This window comes from Corvus cornix, chromosome 11 (assembly GCF_000738735.6).
Source record: "Corvus cornix cornix isolate S_Up_H32 chromosome 11, ASM73873v5, whole genome shotgun sequence".
NCBI classification, from domain to species: domain Eukaryota; kingdom Metazoa; phylum Chordata; class Aves; order Passeriformes; family Corvidae; genus Corvus; species Corvus cornix.
This window is the reverse complement of record NC_046341.1, coordinates 1,911,043-1,927,783: the sequence shown is the minus strand read 5'-3', so window position 1 is coordinate 1,927,783 and position 16,741 is coordinate 1,911,043. Positions and strand designations below refer to the sequence as shown.

General features: G+C 46.1%; 1 protein-coding gene across 2 annotated transcripts in view; it reads left to right on the top strand.

The window, feature by feature from the left end:
- Nucleotides 1-16,741, top strand: part of LOC104691848 (BTG3 associated nuclear protein) — a 114,959-nt gene that overhangs the window by 28,168 nt on the left and 70,050 nt on the right. For both annotated transcript variants that reach the window (XM_039558453.1, XM_039558452.1), the window contains exon 7: nt 7,825-8,064. In XM_039558453.1, coding sequence (XP_039414387.1) covers nt 7,825-8,064 — 240 coding nt within the window. The remainder of the gene's footprint in view (nt 1-7,824; nt 8,065-16,741) is intronic.

Sequence of the window (16,741 nt, the reverse complement as noted above, 5' to 3'; positions counted from 1 at the left end):
GAGGTTTGGAGTGGCCATCCCTGGAGGTGTCCCAGGAAGGGCTGGAGGTGGCACTGAGTGCTCTGGGCTGGGGACAGGGTGGGAAGTGGGCACAGGGTGGACTCTGATCTGGAGCTCTTTTCCAACCTCAGTGATTCCAGAATTCTCACTGCTCTGTCAGCTGTGCCAGGAGCAAAGCTGCCAACATCAGGAGGATGTTTGCTGTATAATTCCCTTTCTGCCTTGGTCTGGCACAGCTTTGCATGACAAACATGATGTTTTACCCACTGCTGTGCATGTAAATTCTGAAGAAACGCCTAATCCATTAATGTCTGCGGATCTGATTTCCCTCAGACCTTTGGAACAGTCATCCATTAAAAATCTCTGAGATTGATGAATGCTTTGAGGATCAGATCAGTGATGCCCCCTCCACCTGCCCTTGCCCTTGCACGGGAGGGAATTGCTAAGTGACTTCACCTGCAGGATGGCACAAATTCAATTATTAATAAAGGAAGAGATGGAGAATAACAGGGCTGGTGTGCTGGGAGAGGCAAAGTCACAGCAGCCCTTGGCTTTCATCAGCTGGGACAGAATTCCAGGTGACTCTGAGGGGTGCAGAGGTAAAACCTGCAGGGTTGAGGATGAAGAAGCCAGCCCAGGACTGAGACCACACACCAGGTGTTCAGCACAGCTCCAATCTGTCATCCTGGCTCTGGAAAGCAAAACTAAGCTGTGTTTATAGTTGGATTTATCTGACTTTGTGGCACTGAGCTGTGGATGTTTTCAGGATTTAGGGAATGGATTTCTGTGGAGGCACTGTTTGCTCTCTGCTGGGCTGCTTTCATGTAATCATGATAATTTAAAAATTAGTGTTATTGCCTTTCTATCCTTGAAAAATAATTGTACAGGAGCACTGAGCCCAGTTCCAGTAATGGTGTAGAACAAGGCTGGGTGTTTTGCCGACTGATCACTGTGACTTCATTCCATGTGTTTTTTTAAAGTCCAGTTAATTTTGGCATGAATGTGTTCTTATTGTGAGTTTTGGAGTGCAGCATCTTCTCACTTCAAACACAGCAGTGCATTTTATTTAATTGTGAACATTCTAATTAGCCTTAAAACCAATGAGCTTTGTACAGTTCAGTGTCTTGTGCAGAACAAAGAGCACAGGAAGAGCTTTTTTAGTTTCACTGATACAGCTTTGGAGTGGGAGAGCCATTAAGTTTTATACACTAAACATGAGGAAGTTTATTTTTATAATGGTTTATTTTATAATGGTTTGTTTTATAATGGTTTATTTTCTAATGGCTGCATGGGCTGGATGTGATGGCCCAATTTTCCTCTTCAGTTTTCACACACTGCACTTACACCTTCAGGGCGGTAAGAGAAGGAAAAGCTTGGTCTGTGCAGTTATTTTGAGACTATTTTCCTGTGCTTTCCAGAGTTCTTGTGCATTTATAGAGTTCTGAAGATTCTGAATTGGATTTCCCCACCCTAAAATGCTGCAGATGGTCTTTAGTGTCCTTCTTGCACAGAACTTCTTTTGTGAATCAATTCTTTAGGCCTTCATAGCTCTGAAGATACTGAATCCTGGAATGGTTTGGGTGGGAAGGGACCTTAAAGCCCATCCAGTTCCAACCCTGACACCTTCCACCATCCCAGGCTGCTCCAAGCCCCAATGTCCAGCCTGGCCTTGGGCACTGGAGGGATCCAGGGGCAGCCACAGCTGCTCTGGGCACCCTGTGCCAGGGCCTCACCACCCTCCCAGGGAAGAATTCCTTCCCAATATCCCATCCAACCCTGCCCTCTGTTAGTTTGAAACCATTCCTTGTCCTGTCCCTCCAGTTTCTGATGCAGAGAATCTCAAGTTGGGAATGTAAACATGTATTTTTTGAGCAGATAAGGGCAGACTGCTCTGCCCTGTGTGCTAATTAAAGGATGACTGATATTTTTTCCAGAGAAAACTCCTCAGTCACATTTTGTCTCTTCAACTTGGCATCTGAAGCAGTCATTTGATAATGGCAGCATTAAACAGCACTTAGGATTTGCTTTCCAAATGGGAATCCAAGCAGCTCTCTGTACGTGGCCCAGACTTATCTGTCCACAGGATTTTCCAGTCCAGGGCAGGATCAGATCTCACACGTGGGATGAGCCCTTGCAGCACTTTCCTGCCAAGCTCCTCAGACAGGCACAGTGAGAAGGAGCTGGAGCAGAGCAGGAGTGAACCTTTTGTCCCCTAAAACAAAATGATGTGGAGCTGATGTGAAGACACTGATGAGGCTTCAGGACTTGGTAAAGCCAAAGAAAATTATAAAAATTGAATTGCTATGGGGTTTTTTTTCAATTATTGGGAGCCAGCAGATGAACAAGAGTCTCTTGCAGGTGTCTGCCACAGTGATATTTGGAGTTAACACTGGCTCACCTCCACCCAAATAATACAACGAGGCTTTAAACAAAAAAAAGGGCAAAATCCAAACTAGAAATCTGATTTTCTGACATGAAACACATTTTCCAAGGTTTTAAAAAGCCCTCTGAGTCCATGGCTTTTAATTTTCTGAATTTTATTTGGATCTTTTTTTATCTGAACATTTAATCTGATCGCATCCTTCCATGAGTCATAAAATAGGGGAATCTCCCTTGGATTTAACCAAAACTGAGGCTTATTCTTGACAAACAAGTGACCTCAGTGATGTTGTGCTGAGCCTGAAGAACCTGTGAGTGCAGGGGCTGTTTCCAGACTATCTCCTGCTCCTGGATCCACAGGGTCCTGGGAGTGAGCTGGGATTGTGTCTCCATCAGCCACAGCCTTTGTGTGCTATGGAATATTTACCTGGAGCACCAGATTCTTCTGGATTTGAACTGAGATAGGGCAGGGAATCCATCCTGGAATGGATTTCCCAGAGCAGCTGTGGCTGCCCCATGATCCCTGGAAGTGTCCAAGGCCAGGTTGGATGGGGCTTGGAGCAACCTGGGCTGGTGGAAGGTGTTGGGATTGGAATTGGATCATCTCCAATGTCCTTTCCAACCCAAACCATTCCGTGATTCTGTGATTTTTCTTTGATATTCACAAGGAAACGAAACCTTTCTTTCCCCCCACAGAAGAACAGTCAGGTGAAAATCTCCATATCTGTGTCCAGGCCATGTGTTGCTCCTTTTCCAGAATTCCCAGTGTCTGATCTGCATTTTGTGCTGGGAGGAGGTTTTGGGGAACGGCACTTTAAAGCTCTTTAACCTTTCTTTTAGCACAGCTTTCAATGCCACTGCTGCATCTGGAGCTGAATTTACAGTCTGCTTGTCCCTCCCTTCCACAGAATTAATGATTTCTAATTAATTAAGTCAGTGCTCTGGAGTCTCTGCCAATTAATCACAGCCCCTGTGAACTCTTGCTAATTGCCAGGAGCTCATTTAAAAGATCACAGTATCATGGAATGGTTTGGCTTGGAAGGGACCTTGAAGCTCATCTCGTTCCAACCCCCCACATGATGCTGATGTTGAATCTTCTATACATCAGCCAAAATATTACTTAATTTCTCTAGAAATGGAGGTTTATTTTTGTAGGTTAGGATTTATTTTTTGGGGGTTTATTTGAATTTTTTAAAGATTAATTCATCTTTCTGCCTCTCTGCACCCACCAGCCTTTTGCTGCCACTGCCAACTTTGCACCTAGCCTAGAGAGTAAAATAAACACAGCTTCTTGGAGTGATGGAATGTGTTAATTCAAGTGTTTCTGTGGGCAGGTGTTTCCTTTTGTTGTCCCTAGTTTTAAAGGAATGACTGACAGCTCCTAGGGAGAGAGCAGAGCCGCCCTTTGCTTTTAGGCTCCCATGTCAGACCAGGGCAGCATATCCCCATGGACAAACGTAACAGCTCAGTGGCTGTCACTTCCCTGGGTGGGAGAGCACGTCCAGAGCAGCCCCTGTCTGGTTTTTGTTCTCTTGACAGGGCTTTTCTTGCTGCTGACCCCAGGCTGGCTCCTCCTGTTCCCAGAGAAGTCCTCGTTTGCGTGGCAGCCCCTGGCATGTCCCCATGCAGGGGGGGATGGAGGATCAGCTGTGCTGAAAGATAAATGCACTTAAATGCAGTGAAAAAGGGTCAAAAGCAGCACTGGAAAGCAAACTGGGTTCAGTAGAATGGAGATACAGGCAAATTTTGTGAGGTTGAATAAAGAACATTAAAGAGGAAGTAGAAATTAGTGTGGCATGGAAAGGAGGCTGTGAGGGCACAGAGGGAATCTGATAAAGCTGCCAGGACTTTCTGCACTGGAAGTAGAAATGATCAAGAGCCACTTCTGTGATCTAATATTTGGTGCAAAAAAAAGGCAAGGAAGCACCTCTCCTCTCAAAGGGCAGCAGGGTCCTCAGGAAGATTCCCAGGATCACAGAATGGCTGGGATTGGAAGGGAGCTCTGGAGATCATCCAGGCCAAGGCAGGGGCACCTGGAGCAGGTGGCACAGGGACCCATCCAGGTGGGTTTGGGATGTCTCCAGACAGGGAGACCCCACGCCTTCCCTGGGCAGCTGCTCCAGGCCTCTGCCGCCCTCCAGGGAATGAAGTTCTTCCTCAGGTGATTAAGGACAGAAAAATAGGGCAAAATGAGAAAGCGTGTGATGAACTGAGCTGCAGCTGAGTGTGTGCAGTTGTGCTTCACTGAGCTTAAGGGAAATGTGTTCCTTGACTCTGCTCTTCCTCCCCAGCTCAGATTTATGGATTTTTTGGGAAGTCTTTAAGGAACAGCAGCAGGTGGCTGTGGCTGTGCAGTGCTGGTGGGGTTGGAGTCTGGCTCTTACAGTGGATGCACTAAATAACCCACCTCCCCCAGATTCCATCCAGATACCACCTATAAAGCCTGCTGCTGCACCCAAAGAACCATTCCAAATGCCTTAGAGGGTGTCTGAGTGCTGGGAGCCTCCAGTGATCCCTATTTAGTCAATAGTGTTTATGTATTTAATTGTTCAGAGAGAATTTCCATCCAATTCCCAACCTGATTTCTCCTTCCTTATCCAGTCTCTCTCCTCCACACCACACCAGAGCTCGGGGCATTTGTGCCTCACCCAGAACTGGCCCTGGATTTCCTCTTTTCACCAGATTTTTGGGTGCCAGTCCTGTGTTTGCTCCCTGCAAAGTACCAGATGTGTTGGCAGCCTGGCAGGAATGATTTTGATATCAAATAAGGAATAATTCAGCTTTTGTGCCCTCACTGCAGTGAGGCAGTGGATTCATGGTTAACTTCAGTCATGCTTAATGCAAAATGGTTATAAAATAAATTCCCTTTCTGTTGAAACTTTGAAAGCAGGAGGAAAATGCAAGAGATAATTTAGTGGGGGGATTGTGGTCATAGGTCAGAATAACAAGATAATGTCTTTTTTTCCAGGCTGGGAGCAATAAAAGAACAGTTGCATGTGGTAAAAACAGTATGTTCTGGACTCTGTGCCAGCAGAAAAAAAGAGAGGATTTTGCAAATTGAACAAAATCTTTGGTTCATGTAGGTTAGCAACGTTTGTTAAAAAAGTCTGCAGGCAAAAGGTGTTCCATAAGGAAGAAAAATTCCTATATCCAGCAGCAATCCTGTGAGCTTTAGGGAAGTAAGGCTGTGATAGGCTGGAGGATAATTTATTCAGGCTTCCTAGAATTTCTTTGAAAAACGTACACATTGATCCAGAGATGTTTTTGCTTCGCCACATCTGCCCAAAGTTTTCTAACCCAGTCCATTTATCTTGAGGAACAGCCTGTTGTTTTCCCTGATAATGGTAACCAGACTTGTGGTGAGGCCAGACACAGTGGCATGCAAAACAAGGCACAATTCATCCAAACCACTTTATTTTTCAGATGGCACCTGGTACTGGGAGCAGAAAGCAGCCAGTGTGACCTGTCCTGGCTTGGGATAAAAAGGAAAGGATCAAATTAAAGAAAAAAATATATATAAACAATTTGCAAGTGTATAAAAAATATATTCAGGACAGGGCATGAAGTTCTGATCTCAGCAGAAAAAAGCTTGAGGGATGAATTGCTACATACAGCAATAATAAATATTTTTTCTTGCAATTTACTAAATATAAGACAGAAATTCCTCCCTGGGAGGGTGGGCAGGCCCTGGCACAGGGTGGCATTCCCAGAGCAGCTGTGGCTGCCCCTGGATCCCTGGCAGTGCCCAAGGCCAGGCTGGACATTGGGGCTTGGAGCAGCCTGGGGCAGTGAAGATGTCCCTGCCCATGGCAGGGGTGGGAGGAGATGAGTTTTAAGGTCCCTTCCAGCCCAAACCATTGTCTGGTTGTGTGTGTGGCTCTGTTGCAGCTGATAAAATGCTGTTGCAGTGATAAATCAGGATTGCACAATCCAACGTTTGCCTCATCCTGTCGTTATTCATCTCTATAAACTCGCCCCTGACATGTGGGGTGACTCAACCCAAAGGTCGTGGTGGAAAAGCAGTTTGGAGTGTTTTGAGCTGCTTTTATGTTATATTTTATTGAGTACTTCTGGCTTGTAGAGTGATAAACCCCAGTGCAGGATTTGGAAATCCAGATGGTGCTTGCTCTGGGTCCTGCTCGGTGTGAAAAGGAGATGCTGCTTGGCCTGAACTCTGTCACCTTCTTTGGGGACTGCAAGGGTTATGGAAAGCAGGAACTGGTGACTTTGTCTATACCACAGAGGTCTCCTTTAAGGTCATCTAATGAAAGAAAAGTCCTGTAATTGGATGTTGTTCACGATAAATGACTGTAAAGCTCTCCATGGAAGGGCTAAGCGACCCCTGAGTCAGAAAACCTTGTTTTACTCCACAAAGCTGAGCAAACATGGAAATCAAATCCAAATGGTCCGTGTCAGTGGACACTGAAATACTGCTGGAGTGCTTTCTGCCCAGCTCCTATTAGCAGTGTGAGGAATTCTGGAAGTTTGGTTTGTGTCTGGAATGGGAGTCTCATCCTCAGCCAGCCCTGTGTTCCATCCTCCACTTGAGTGGGGATTGGTCCTGAGCTCTGTTCCAGTTTCTGGTTAGTCTTGAATCCACTACTTTTGGCATTGCCTGCACAGGTTAATTGAAGTGAGGGCCTAGTATTCCTTTGAATTTAATTTATTTATTTCATTAGATCCTTAGTATTCATTTTTTCCCCCTGACAATCTGACAAACTGGAAAGAAAGAAAAAAGCTTCTTAATATATTGTGTGTGTGTGTAGGTGGGTATAGCTGTGCTGCTGATGATCTTATATTTGAATAAGAAGGAAGATGATTAGTGATTGATTAATTATCTTTCTGCTGGGTCTGGTCCTTGGTAAAGTGTTATCTAGAAAATAATGCAGCCAGTAAATATAAGGAATAACCCCAAATTCTGATTGGGATCTCTGGCTGCATCCTAAATGATTCTCATTGCTTGATGTACTCCTTTTAAATGATTAAACAAGTTCCTGTTCACTATTGATTATCATTTCTTAACTCTGTAATCTTGCTTAGCCTTGTTTTAATCTCATGGGTTTGGGGTTGGGGAATAATAAGGTTCAAAGCTATTGGCTGCTTCAAATTTGCTGTGCTTTGAGAATATCCCAGAGGTGCAGTAATGTTCATTTTTAGGGGATGAGAACACTGGGCCTGGAGTGGTTTCTTAATAATAGAGATCTCTGAGGGCAAGTTGGCCATCTGGACTGGCTGCACCAGTTCCTGTGTCGGCCAGAACGTGAATGACAATAATTTTTGGTCACTGTTGGGGTGAATTTGGGTTTCTTTCTCTCAGTAGCCGACGTCGCGAGCCCGCTGTGCTCAGCTGGGAAGCAAACTGAGGGAGATCCATGCAAACTTCAGGAATGCTGGCTGTCTCCTGAGCCTGCCTCTCTGCTCAGGCTGTCCCAATCTGTGTTTCAGAGGATTACCCCAACGGGACGTGGCTGGGCGACGAGAACAACCCCGAGATGCGGGTGCGCTGCCCCATCACGCCTGCGGACATGCTGCACATCAGCACCAACTGCCGCACGGCCGAGAAGATGGCCCTGACCCTGCTGGATTACCTCTTCCACAGGGAGATCCAGGCCATCTCCAACCTCTCGGGCCAGGGGAAGCACGGCAAGAAGCAGCTGGATCCTCTCATGATCTACGGGATTCGCTGTGAGTGAAGCGTGGGAGTTGGGAGGGCGCGGATAAGGCAGAAAGCGATGCGGGAAATGGTATTTGAAGAGTGTTTGATGTGTGTGGAGATGTTCTGTTGGCTTCTGCTTGTGAAGGAGGTTTAGGATTTTTAGGAAGAAATCCTAATGGGCTGGTTTGCTTCACTTGGTGGGTATTCACCAGAAATTCCTCAGCCTTTTATTCTGAGTTCTGACTTCTTTGCAACCGCCATCTGTGAGCGCAGTAAATATTGTAGAAATAATAAGTAACACAAATTTTGATGCTGTTCAGGTGCTCAGACCAGCACAGTCCTGAACCTTCGTTTCTGACTTCCCATTTACGTCTCTTTTTTCAAAAGGTTTGCTCAGATTGTGATGGAAAAAGTTGGCAATGTCAGGATCATAAAATCTGTGGATTCACAGCAGGAATGCACAGGGTGCTGATGGATTTCTGTCTGCTCCATGTGCACGAGTCTTTGGATGATTTAAGCTGTTAGGGAGCTCTGAACTGATATTACCTGTGTTAAAGGCACAATATTTGTTCATTTAAAAGGAATCAAATGTGGAACAAAGGCACAGCCACTGGTTTGAAATGAAAAGAGGAATCTGGACATGTGCATCGTGTTCTGGTGTGGCGACTTCTAGGGAGCACATTGAGGACAGCCAAGTCTGTTCCCTGTGCTTTATTTCCAGGAAATTAGGATAACCAGGATTTTGGGAGAAGGTTCTTCTGCCAGGTGGTGGTTGAGCACTGGAATCAGGGAATGGGCACAGCCCAGAGCTCCAGGAGCGTTTGGACAGCACTCCCAGGGACCGGCCGGGATTGTTGGGGGTGTCTGTGCAGGGCCAGGAGTGATCCTTGAACTGGATTCTAATAAACCAGGAGGTCTCTTGTTGCTCTAAGATTCTTTATAGTCACATTTTGTGTAGGTCACCAGTGGACCTGCAGCAGGAATAGTTTGTTCTCCTGGTGAGTTTTGTATGGAATTGGCAATTTGAAATGCCAGGTAAGGCTTAAAAGAACGTGTCAGCAAGGGAATATTTGGGGTGGTGTTTGAGGAACTGGCTGTGTGGTAGTTACAGGGAAGGGAGTGTGTGAACGGTGTTTGATGGTGGCAGGAAACATCCTGTTGACCTGCTGTTGTTTCCAGTGGTTTTCAGGCTATTTTGGGGAAATTGGAAACCAAATCTGACCCACTCAGGTGGCTGCATTAGGGCAATTTTTGCTTCATTATTTACCTGAAGCAGAGGACCTCAGGCTTCTTTTACAAGTACATTAAATATGTGTTTTTAAGAGAGATGGTAATTCAAATTAATGCTGCTCTCCAAAGCCTTTTTGTCTGCTGATCTCATCAGCATCACTGATGCTGTTCCTGTGCTTTTTTAAAACAGGGATTTTCGTTGGGAGCTTTTAGAAACACTAAGAAATGGATCTTGCTCCAGTGTTAAAGCAGTTCCCAGGTAGTTCTTTCCCCTTCCCTTAAATGTGAGAGCACAAATCACATGGGTCAGTTTGTGACTGGTTGTGGAGGAAGATGAGATGTTTGCCAGTGTGAGCATGGGGAAGGAATGTGTCCATGTGACCAAGGGCTCAAGCTGGGGATTATGTCATTGCTGTGAGGCATTCTGACCGTGACGAAATCGGATTATGGAAGTGATCCCTGCAGCCGGAGAAGGTCTGGAATGGCACAGATGTGAGAGCAGGGGATCATGAGCAGCAGTCAGTGTCTGACTTGATGGCATGAGCACGGTTTGGGATCCAGGTATCTGAAACAACTTCATTCCTTCCTAACGTTGGCTGCTGTGTTGCTTTCTTTTGGGAGCCAGGCCATAAAAAACCGGGGATTTCTGGCAAAAAGAGACCCTGTGTGGATCTGGCCAGAGGTGACTGGTTTGGGTAGTGAAATGTTGATGCTTCTTGAGATTTGCTACCAGCAAGGACAGAGAATCCTGTGACAACCAGTGAAGAAAACACACGAAAAGTTGATGGAGCAGCAAATTTAACAGCAAGAACAGTGCTCCAGAAATGATGATTTCACTTAATAACCTCATATGTCATCACTGGGAGTAATTAAGTGGGAGTGGAATTGGATTCCAGCAGCCTGGTGAGGAATGTGGAGGACTCAGCTCTCGAGGATGGGATGGTGCCCATGCTCAGCTCAGTGGCAAAACTCCCGCTGAGTTCACGTGTGCCATGATTCCATCCCCGCATTCCCTGACTGGGAAGAGCCCTGCCATCCCATATCCCCTTTCCCAGTCCACACACATCTGGTTTTCATCCATGAAGTGTTGTCCCAGCAAATCAACCCGAACCCGAGTTTCCCTGGCATGGGAACCCCTCAGTGCTGGTCCCAACAGTGGGATTTGCTCCTGCTTTGATGCCTTAATTCAAACAGAAATGAAGAATCCAATGTCATCAGCCTGGCCTGTGCCAATCACAGCCAGAGGAGCCCAAGGAAATAAAAAGGATTTTATTTCTCCTTTCGTTTCAAGTTTCTTGCAGTTTGTCAGTGGAAAGATATTCCATCCTTTTTTTTCTTTCTTCTGCAAGAAAACCACCAAGCAAATCTGTGTTTAATAGAGAAAGTATTTTATATAATATGCAGAAAGTATAGAAAATGAAGAGATGTGTGCTTATTAAAAATTCTTGATGCTCTGCAAAAGGTTTACCACAAGAGGAGAGGAAAGTTTATCTTTGCAAGTCTAAAGTTTCACTTGGGGTAGGAATTTGCTTGTGGGGTGGCAGTGGTATTGAGGAGAGTTTTTGGGCAAAAAACCAGAATGACTTAAACACAATCTCTGTCATTAAATAGCTCATTACCTCAGCCCTGCTAAAAATGGAGACGTTTGCTGGTGAAATCCGATACAAGAACATCCTCAGCTGTAATTTTCTGTGCCTAGCAGAAAATACAGGTTTAGCTCTTTGGAGATTTTACAGCAATTTCCACGAGCGAGTTGGAAAATACCAGATTCCCAAAATCAGAATTTTGCAGTTACAAGAAACGGTGTAATAGAAAAGATGATTTTCCGTGGAAAAAAGGGAGAGGGCAGTTCTGAAGCTCAGAGAAGAATATTTATCAGTAGCCCTTATTCTAAGTAATTAAATGAATTAATGAATTACAATCTAAGTAATTAAATGAAAGCAAAAGAACATTAGTTATTTAGAATATTTTTTTGTATCTATTTTATACATATTGTTGTGTGTAACTTTGTGTATCATTTCTCTGCAAGCCTCTTGCTCTGCCCGTGGCTTTTTGCAGACTCTCACCAATCATTTTTCCACTTATTTGTCAGTTCTGGTTAATTTTAATTTTAATTCTGGTTAATTATTCCAAGAGGATGGAAGAGCAGAACCTCCAAATTTAATGCAGAATTTGTGCTCGGGTGGAGGAAGGAGATCCAGATTCATGAATGCATTAAGGGGAACCTTGTGTTATTGGACCCCAAAATTCCTGTTTTGGCTCCAGACAGCATCTGTTGCTCAGGGAATTATTTATGCACATGGAAATAACTCTCGTGTTAGGGACAGGATCGTTGCTGAAAAAAAACCCCTCAAAAACATAAATCCCCCACCCAAACCCTCCCGTGCTCACAGAGGGGAGGAAACCTTGGTGAAAAATGTTGGTGAATTTTCCCATCTGCTTCCAAGACTATTTCATAGTGTGAATTTTCCCATTTTTCCTTTCAATTTCATCCAGAATACACCCCTGTCTTTGAAATACCACAAAACAAAGTGTTAGCTGGGGATAGCTAATGATCAAATTGGATTTTTAACTCTGAATGGTGCATTTTCTGCTTCAAATGCCAAATAACTTCCCTTTTTAAGACACGAAAACACAGCACAGAAAGAAATCCCTCATCAAAGCTTGGTGTTGCTGTTATATAAAACATTGCTTCCAGGAGGGATGGGAGCACTGTTCCTACTGCAGGAGTTGAAAGAGATGTTAATACACTCTGAAAGGAGTTGTGTCCTCAGCAGAGGCCAAATGGAATTAAACACTGGCTCTGCTTCCCAAAAATCCACACACCAGTGCTGGGGCTGCAGCCCACACACGGCTGCTTAATAGGAAACACATTTGGCTGTGGAATTGATGTCAGTGAGATGAGTTTATGTATGGAGAGAGAAACAGAAATAGAAATGTTGGTGCACACACCTGAGGCCCAGGCAGGTTGGGCCGGTTGAAGCCGCCGCCGGTGTCGTGGAAAACGTGTGGGGAGCTCAGCACTGCTGCTCCAGCTCTTAACGACGAGTTTGAGCTTAATAACAACACAGGATAAACAGCAAACCTGTCACATTTCTGTCCTCCTCGAGGATTGTCCTGCTTGGAAATACCGGAGGAAGGGCAGGAAGTTCTCATGGATGGACTGAGCTCTGTTTCTCACCAGAGGATCTGTGTTGTGAGGCACTCCAGGCTGGTGCTGGTTTATGGGATGTTTGTCATGGAATTCTGGAATGGTTTGGGTTGGAAGGACCTTGAAGATCCAGTCCCACCTCCTGCCATGGGCAGGGACACCTTCCATTCCCCCAGGCTGCTCCAAGCCCCAGTGTCCAGCCTGGCCTTGGGCACTGCCAGGGATCCAGGGGCAGCCACAGCTGCTCTGGGCACCCTGTGCCAGGGCCTCACCACCCTCAGAGGGAAGGAGTCCTCCCAATATCCCATCCATCCCTGCCCTCTGGCACTGGGAAGCCATTCCCTGTGTCCTGGCACTCCAGGCCCTTGTAAATCATTTCTCTCCATCCTCTGTCTCCCTTCAGGTGCTCTAAACAAACATTGCAGTTTGCACTGAAAATATAAAATGTCATCAGTATTTTCTATTCTTTTACTTTTCCACCTCCAAAAGCCTTTTTTATTACTGCATTTTTATTAACTCCACCAATTTTTCCTTGTTCCTCATTTCCTTCCTAATATTTGTACCGTTTTTTTGCATTTTCTTTGTCTTCCTTTCATTTCCTGTTTATAATTTTGGGCTTCTCGTGTCTCATTTCTGAATGTCCCACAAGTCACTGGCTGTTAGAGTATTTAATAACATCCCATGGTTTAAAAGTGTGACACCTACGTGCTGCAATCCTGAACGTCAGCAGTTGTGGATGTGCATCCAGACCTTGGATTCCGTCTGGAGATGCTGGAGAGCCTCAAGGAAAATGATCCAAATTGGCATTTTGTCCCGTGTCTTTAACATTTCATCAGCACCAGAAGCTGATGGATTTCTGTGATTAGGATATCAGTAACTGTTGTTTCAATCCCTCCCCTTGACAGACAGGGATCAGCCATGGATAGTCTGGAGGAACAGGACAGTGGCACTGCTCAACGCAGGAATTTCCTGAGGATCCCTGAGCTGTTGAACCCATCTGCTGTTTCCTCATGATACAGGATAATAACTCCTCTTCCCAGCGATGGTAGCCTGAACAGGAGTCCTGTGGTTTGTGTCTGATGGATGAGCTAATCCTGTGGTCCCTGGATATACTTTTTGCCAACATTTTCTTCTTCCAGTGATAAATACCACAGGCTGTAGTTCTTGGGAAATAAAGACCGACTTCAGCCTGTTCCTGTGGTGTTATCACAGAACCCTGGAATTGTTTGCTCTGGAAAGGATGTAGATCAGTCCTTCCCAATGCCCTGGATGGGCAGGGACACTTTGCACTAGACCAGGTTGCTCAGGTCAGATGCTGTGGGACATTTCTCCTCCTCTGGATGGCTCAGAGGTTTCATTTCAGGTTGAAGGATTGAGTAGAAGCAGAGGAGAATTTGCCCAATTCTGCAGCATCGTGCCCGTGGCAGCTGAGGGGAGTTGGAGCAGGTCCTGCTGAGCTTTGTGCTGGTCAGAACCTGGACTCTGAGCCTTGCCAGGGCTCTGCTCCCCATGGCAGGGTCAGGAAAGTGGGGCCGGGCTTTGCTGGGAAGGCCACGAGTGCTGGCTGTTGTCAGGGGCAGAACAGAGGAGAGGCTGCAGAGCTGTTGACCTCTCCCCTCCTCAGGAGTGAAGTCTGAGAGCTCAGCACGTCTTTAAAAAGCAAGAAGTGAAAGAAATCATTTCTGTTGGGCTTTTCTCCTCTCTGAAGAGCTTTAATTCCTGTGGGTCCAGCGCCCTCGGGAAGGACCTCGTGCTGCTGCTGCTGCTCTCACACGTTGTCTCCCTCAGAGCTGCACAAGTCTGGCTTCAGTTCCACAGAGCTGCTGCTTTGTGAATCAATTAAATGCTGCCACATGCAGGGCACTGATAACCTCTTTTGAGGCCAGGCAAGAAGATAATGGGAGAACCCACCGAGTTTATCTCAGCACCACAGTTCTCATCCATGGCATTCAATGCTGGCACTTGCTTTCAGCTGGAACTCGGTGCTGCCTCGAGTTTGCTTCTTTCCTGGGCACTTCTCTTGATTTCAGTTATTTTTCTGGCCAGTCCCTGTTAATAAACTGAAAAAAAAAGGCAGCAATTTTGAGGAAACAAAAGAAATGGTGTGTTTTCTCTTCCCTCCTCACACTTCTCCTGTTGTCCTTGCATTATACAAGGGGGGAATTAAATTTTCCATTCTTGGAAACGCAGCAGTGGAGTCTGTCAGTCCCCACTGATGTGTGTGATGTGCTGTCAGGCACTTGTGAGTCCTGGGCTCTCCAGAAAATAGAAAATGAACGTATGAGGTCACTTGGACCATCTCTTTCCACACTCCTTCCATCCCTCAGTGCTTTTTCCCTTTTGGCCAGACGTAGTTCAAGTATGTGCTGAAGTGTGCAGGTCTTCACTGCTGGAGAGGCAGCTAAAAACAGTGCTGTGAGGCTGGGCATAGAAAAGCAGCTTTTTCAGGGGCTTTAAGTGTTGTTTCAGGAGGGTATAAAGGAAAAAAGGGGAACTTGGGTAATTTGAAGATGGGCTCTTTGGGAAAGTTTCTGCTGCAGCTGCTGTAACTCAATTAAGTGCTGGTTTTTGTAACGATAATCCAGGGAGTTTGCATGGATTTCAGAGGTCATTAGATATTAGATTATCATTATTAGATTAGATATTCCTGTATTAACAACCCCTGGTGTCAGCAAGGAGCACTGGGCTGCTCAGAACTCATGTCTTGGGTGTGATGTGCAAGGCTCCCCTTTATCAGCACGGAAGATCCACCCCAGCTCTGGAGTTCCAAGTGGAACAGAGGCTTCTTTGTGTCCCTGTTGTACCCAGGCTGTTTTCCTTGGGCTGATTCCTCCCACATGGAACTTCCCCAGTGTTTTGACTGTCTGCAGTGGAATCACTCCAGCCCTGCTGTCCCTTCAGGGCTGGTTCAGAGGGTGCAGGGTGTGCTCTGCTCTCCCCACGTGCACAGGAGGCTGCTGCTTCCCCACCGCCACTCAGGCAGAAATAAAACCTCCCCCTGAACTTCCAGCAGGCTCCAAACAAGAAATATTTGCTATTGAAAGCCTATAAATGGTAAAAACTGAGCTTTTGTGGGGTGGTTTGGGAAGACACTCGGAGTCCGAGGAAGTATTTGATCCCTGACACTTGGAGAGAGGAAAAGCAGCTCAGCCTGGGCATGGACTGATCAGCCCCAAACTAACCTCCATCCCTCTGGAAAAGGCACTGCTGCCTGCGGGGAGAGCTGGCACTTCTGGGACACAATTCCAGAAAGCTGCCGAGTTTTTCCTTCCCTGCCTTTGAACTTCCTGCTCTGCCTTTCCCAAGGGCTAAAACAGGGATCGAGGAGATGCCTGGAGCTGGCTGTGAATTGATGAGCCCATCGGGATGATCCCATCGGGATGAGCCCAGAATGATCCCACTGGGATGAGCGCACTGGGATGAGCCCTTTGGGATGAGCCCATCAGGATGAGTCCATCAGGATGATCCCACTGGGATGAGCCCATCAGGATTAGCCTGGGATGATCCCACTGGGATGAGCGCACTGGGATGATCCCACTGGGATGAGCGCACTGGGATGAGCCCATCAGGATGATCCCATTAGGATGAGCCCATTGGGATGAGCCCAGGATGATCCCACTGGGATGAGCCCATTGGGATGGCAAGCGCCCAGCATGTGCCGCCAAGGAAAACTCCCTGCTGGCTTCACACAGCCCCTGCTGCCCTTCCCAAGCCTTTGGAAAGAGTTGGCACAGCACAATTCCATGCTGGGGGGATTTCTTCCCATTCGACTCGCAGCCTCCCAGACTGGGAATCTGACACCCCACTAGATGGCAATATTTGAATGCTGATGGCTCCTTCCATAAATCGGAATAAAACGGGTTCTGCTTGTTGTAAAATAGGTAAAAATAGCCTGGCTGCGTTTCCAGAGAGGTGCTGAGGTGTGAGTGAGTGTAGGAGCTCTCCTGCTCTGGAACAGGATTCCTTGGTGGAATTTGGAAATTCTAGGTCCTAATTAACTTGAATTTTTTATTTTTGCAAGTTCTGGTAGGGTTCTTTTAATTCGAAGAACAAAGGCATTTAAAATAATTAAAACTTTCCCATCTCCTCTGAATCTATGACTTGTTAAAGATGAAAAACTCAGACAAATATTCTAAATAAATATTAATGAACAGAGTAACGACTTGGTAGCTGAATTTGCTTTTCCTCCTCCCTCTCTCCAAGTTCCCAACAGCTCCTCCCGTCTCTTTCTGGACGTGGTGGGTGAGAGCAATGTCATGGAAAGTGATTTTTGTTGACAGGGTGGATTTCCAGGCGTGTGACATTGGAGGAGCCTCCAAGGCTCT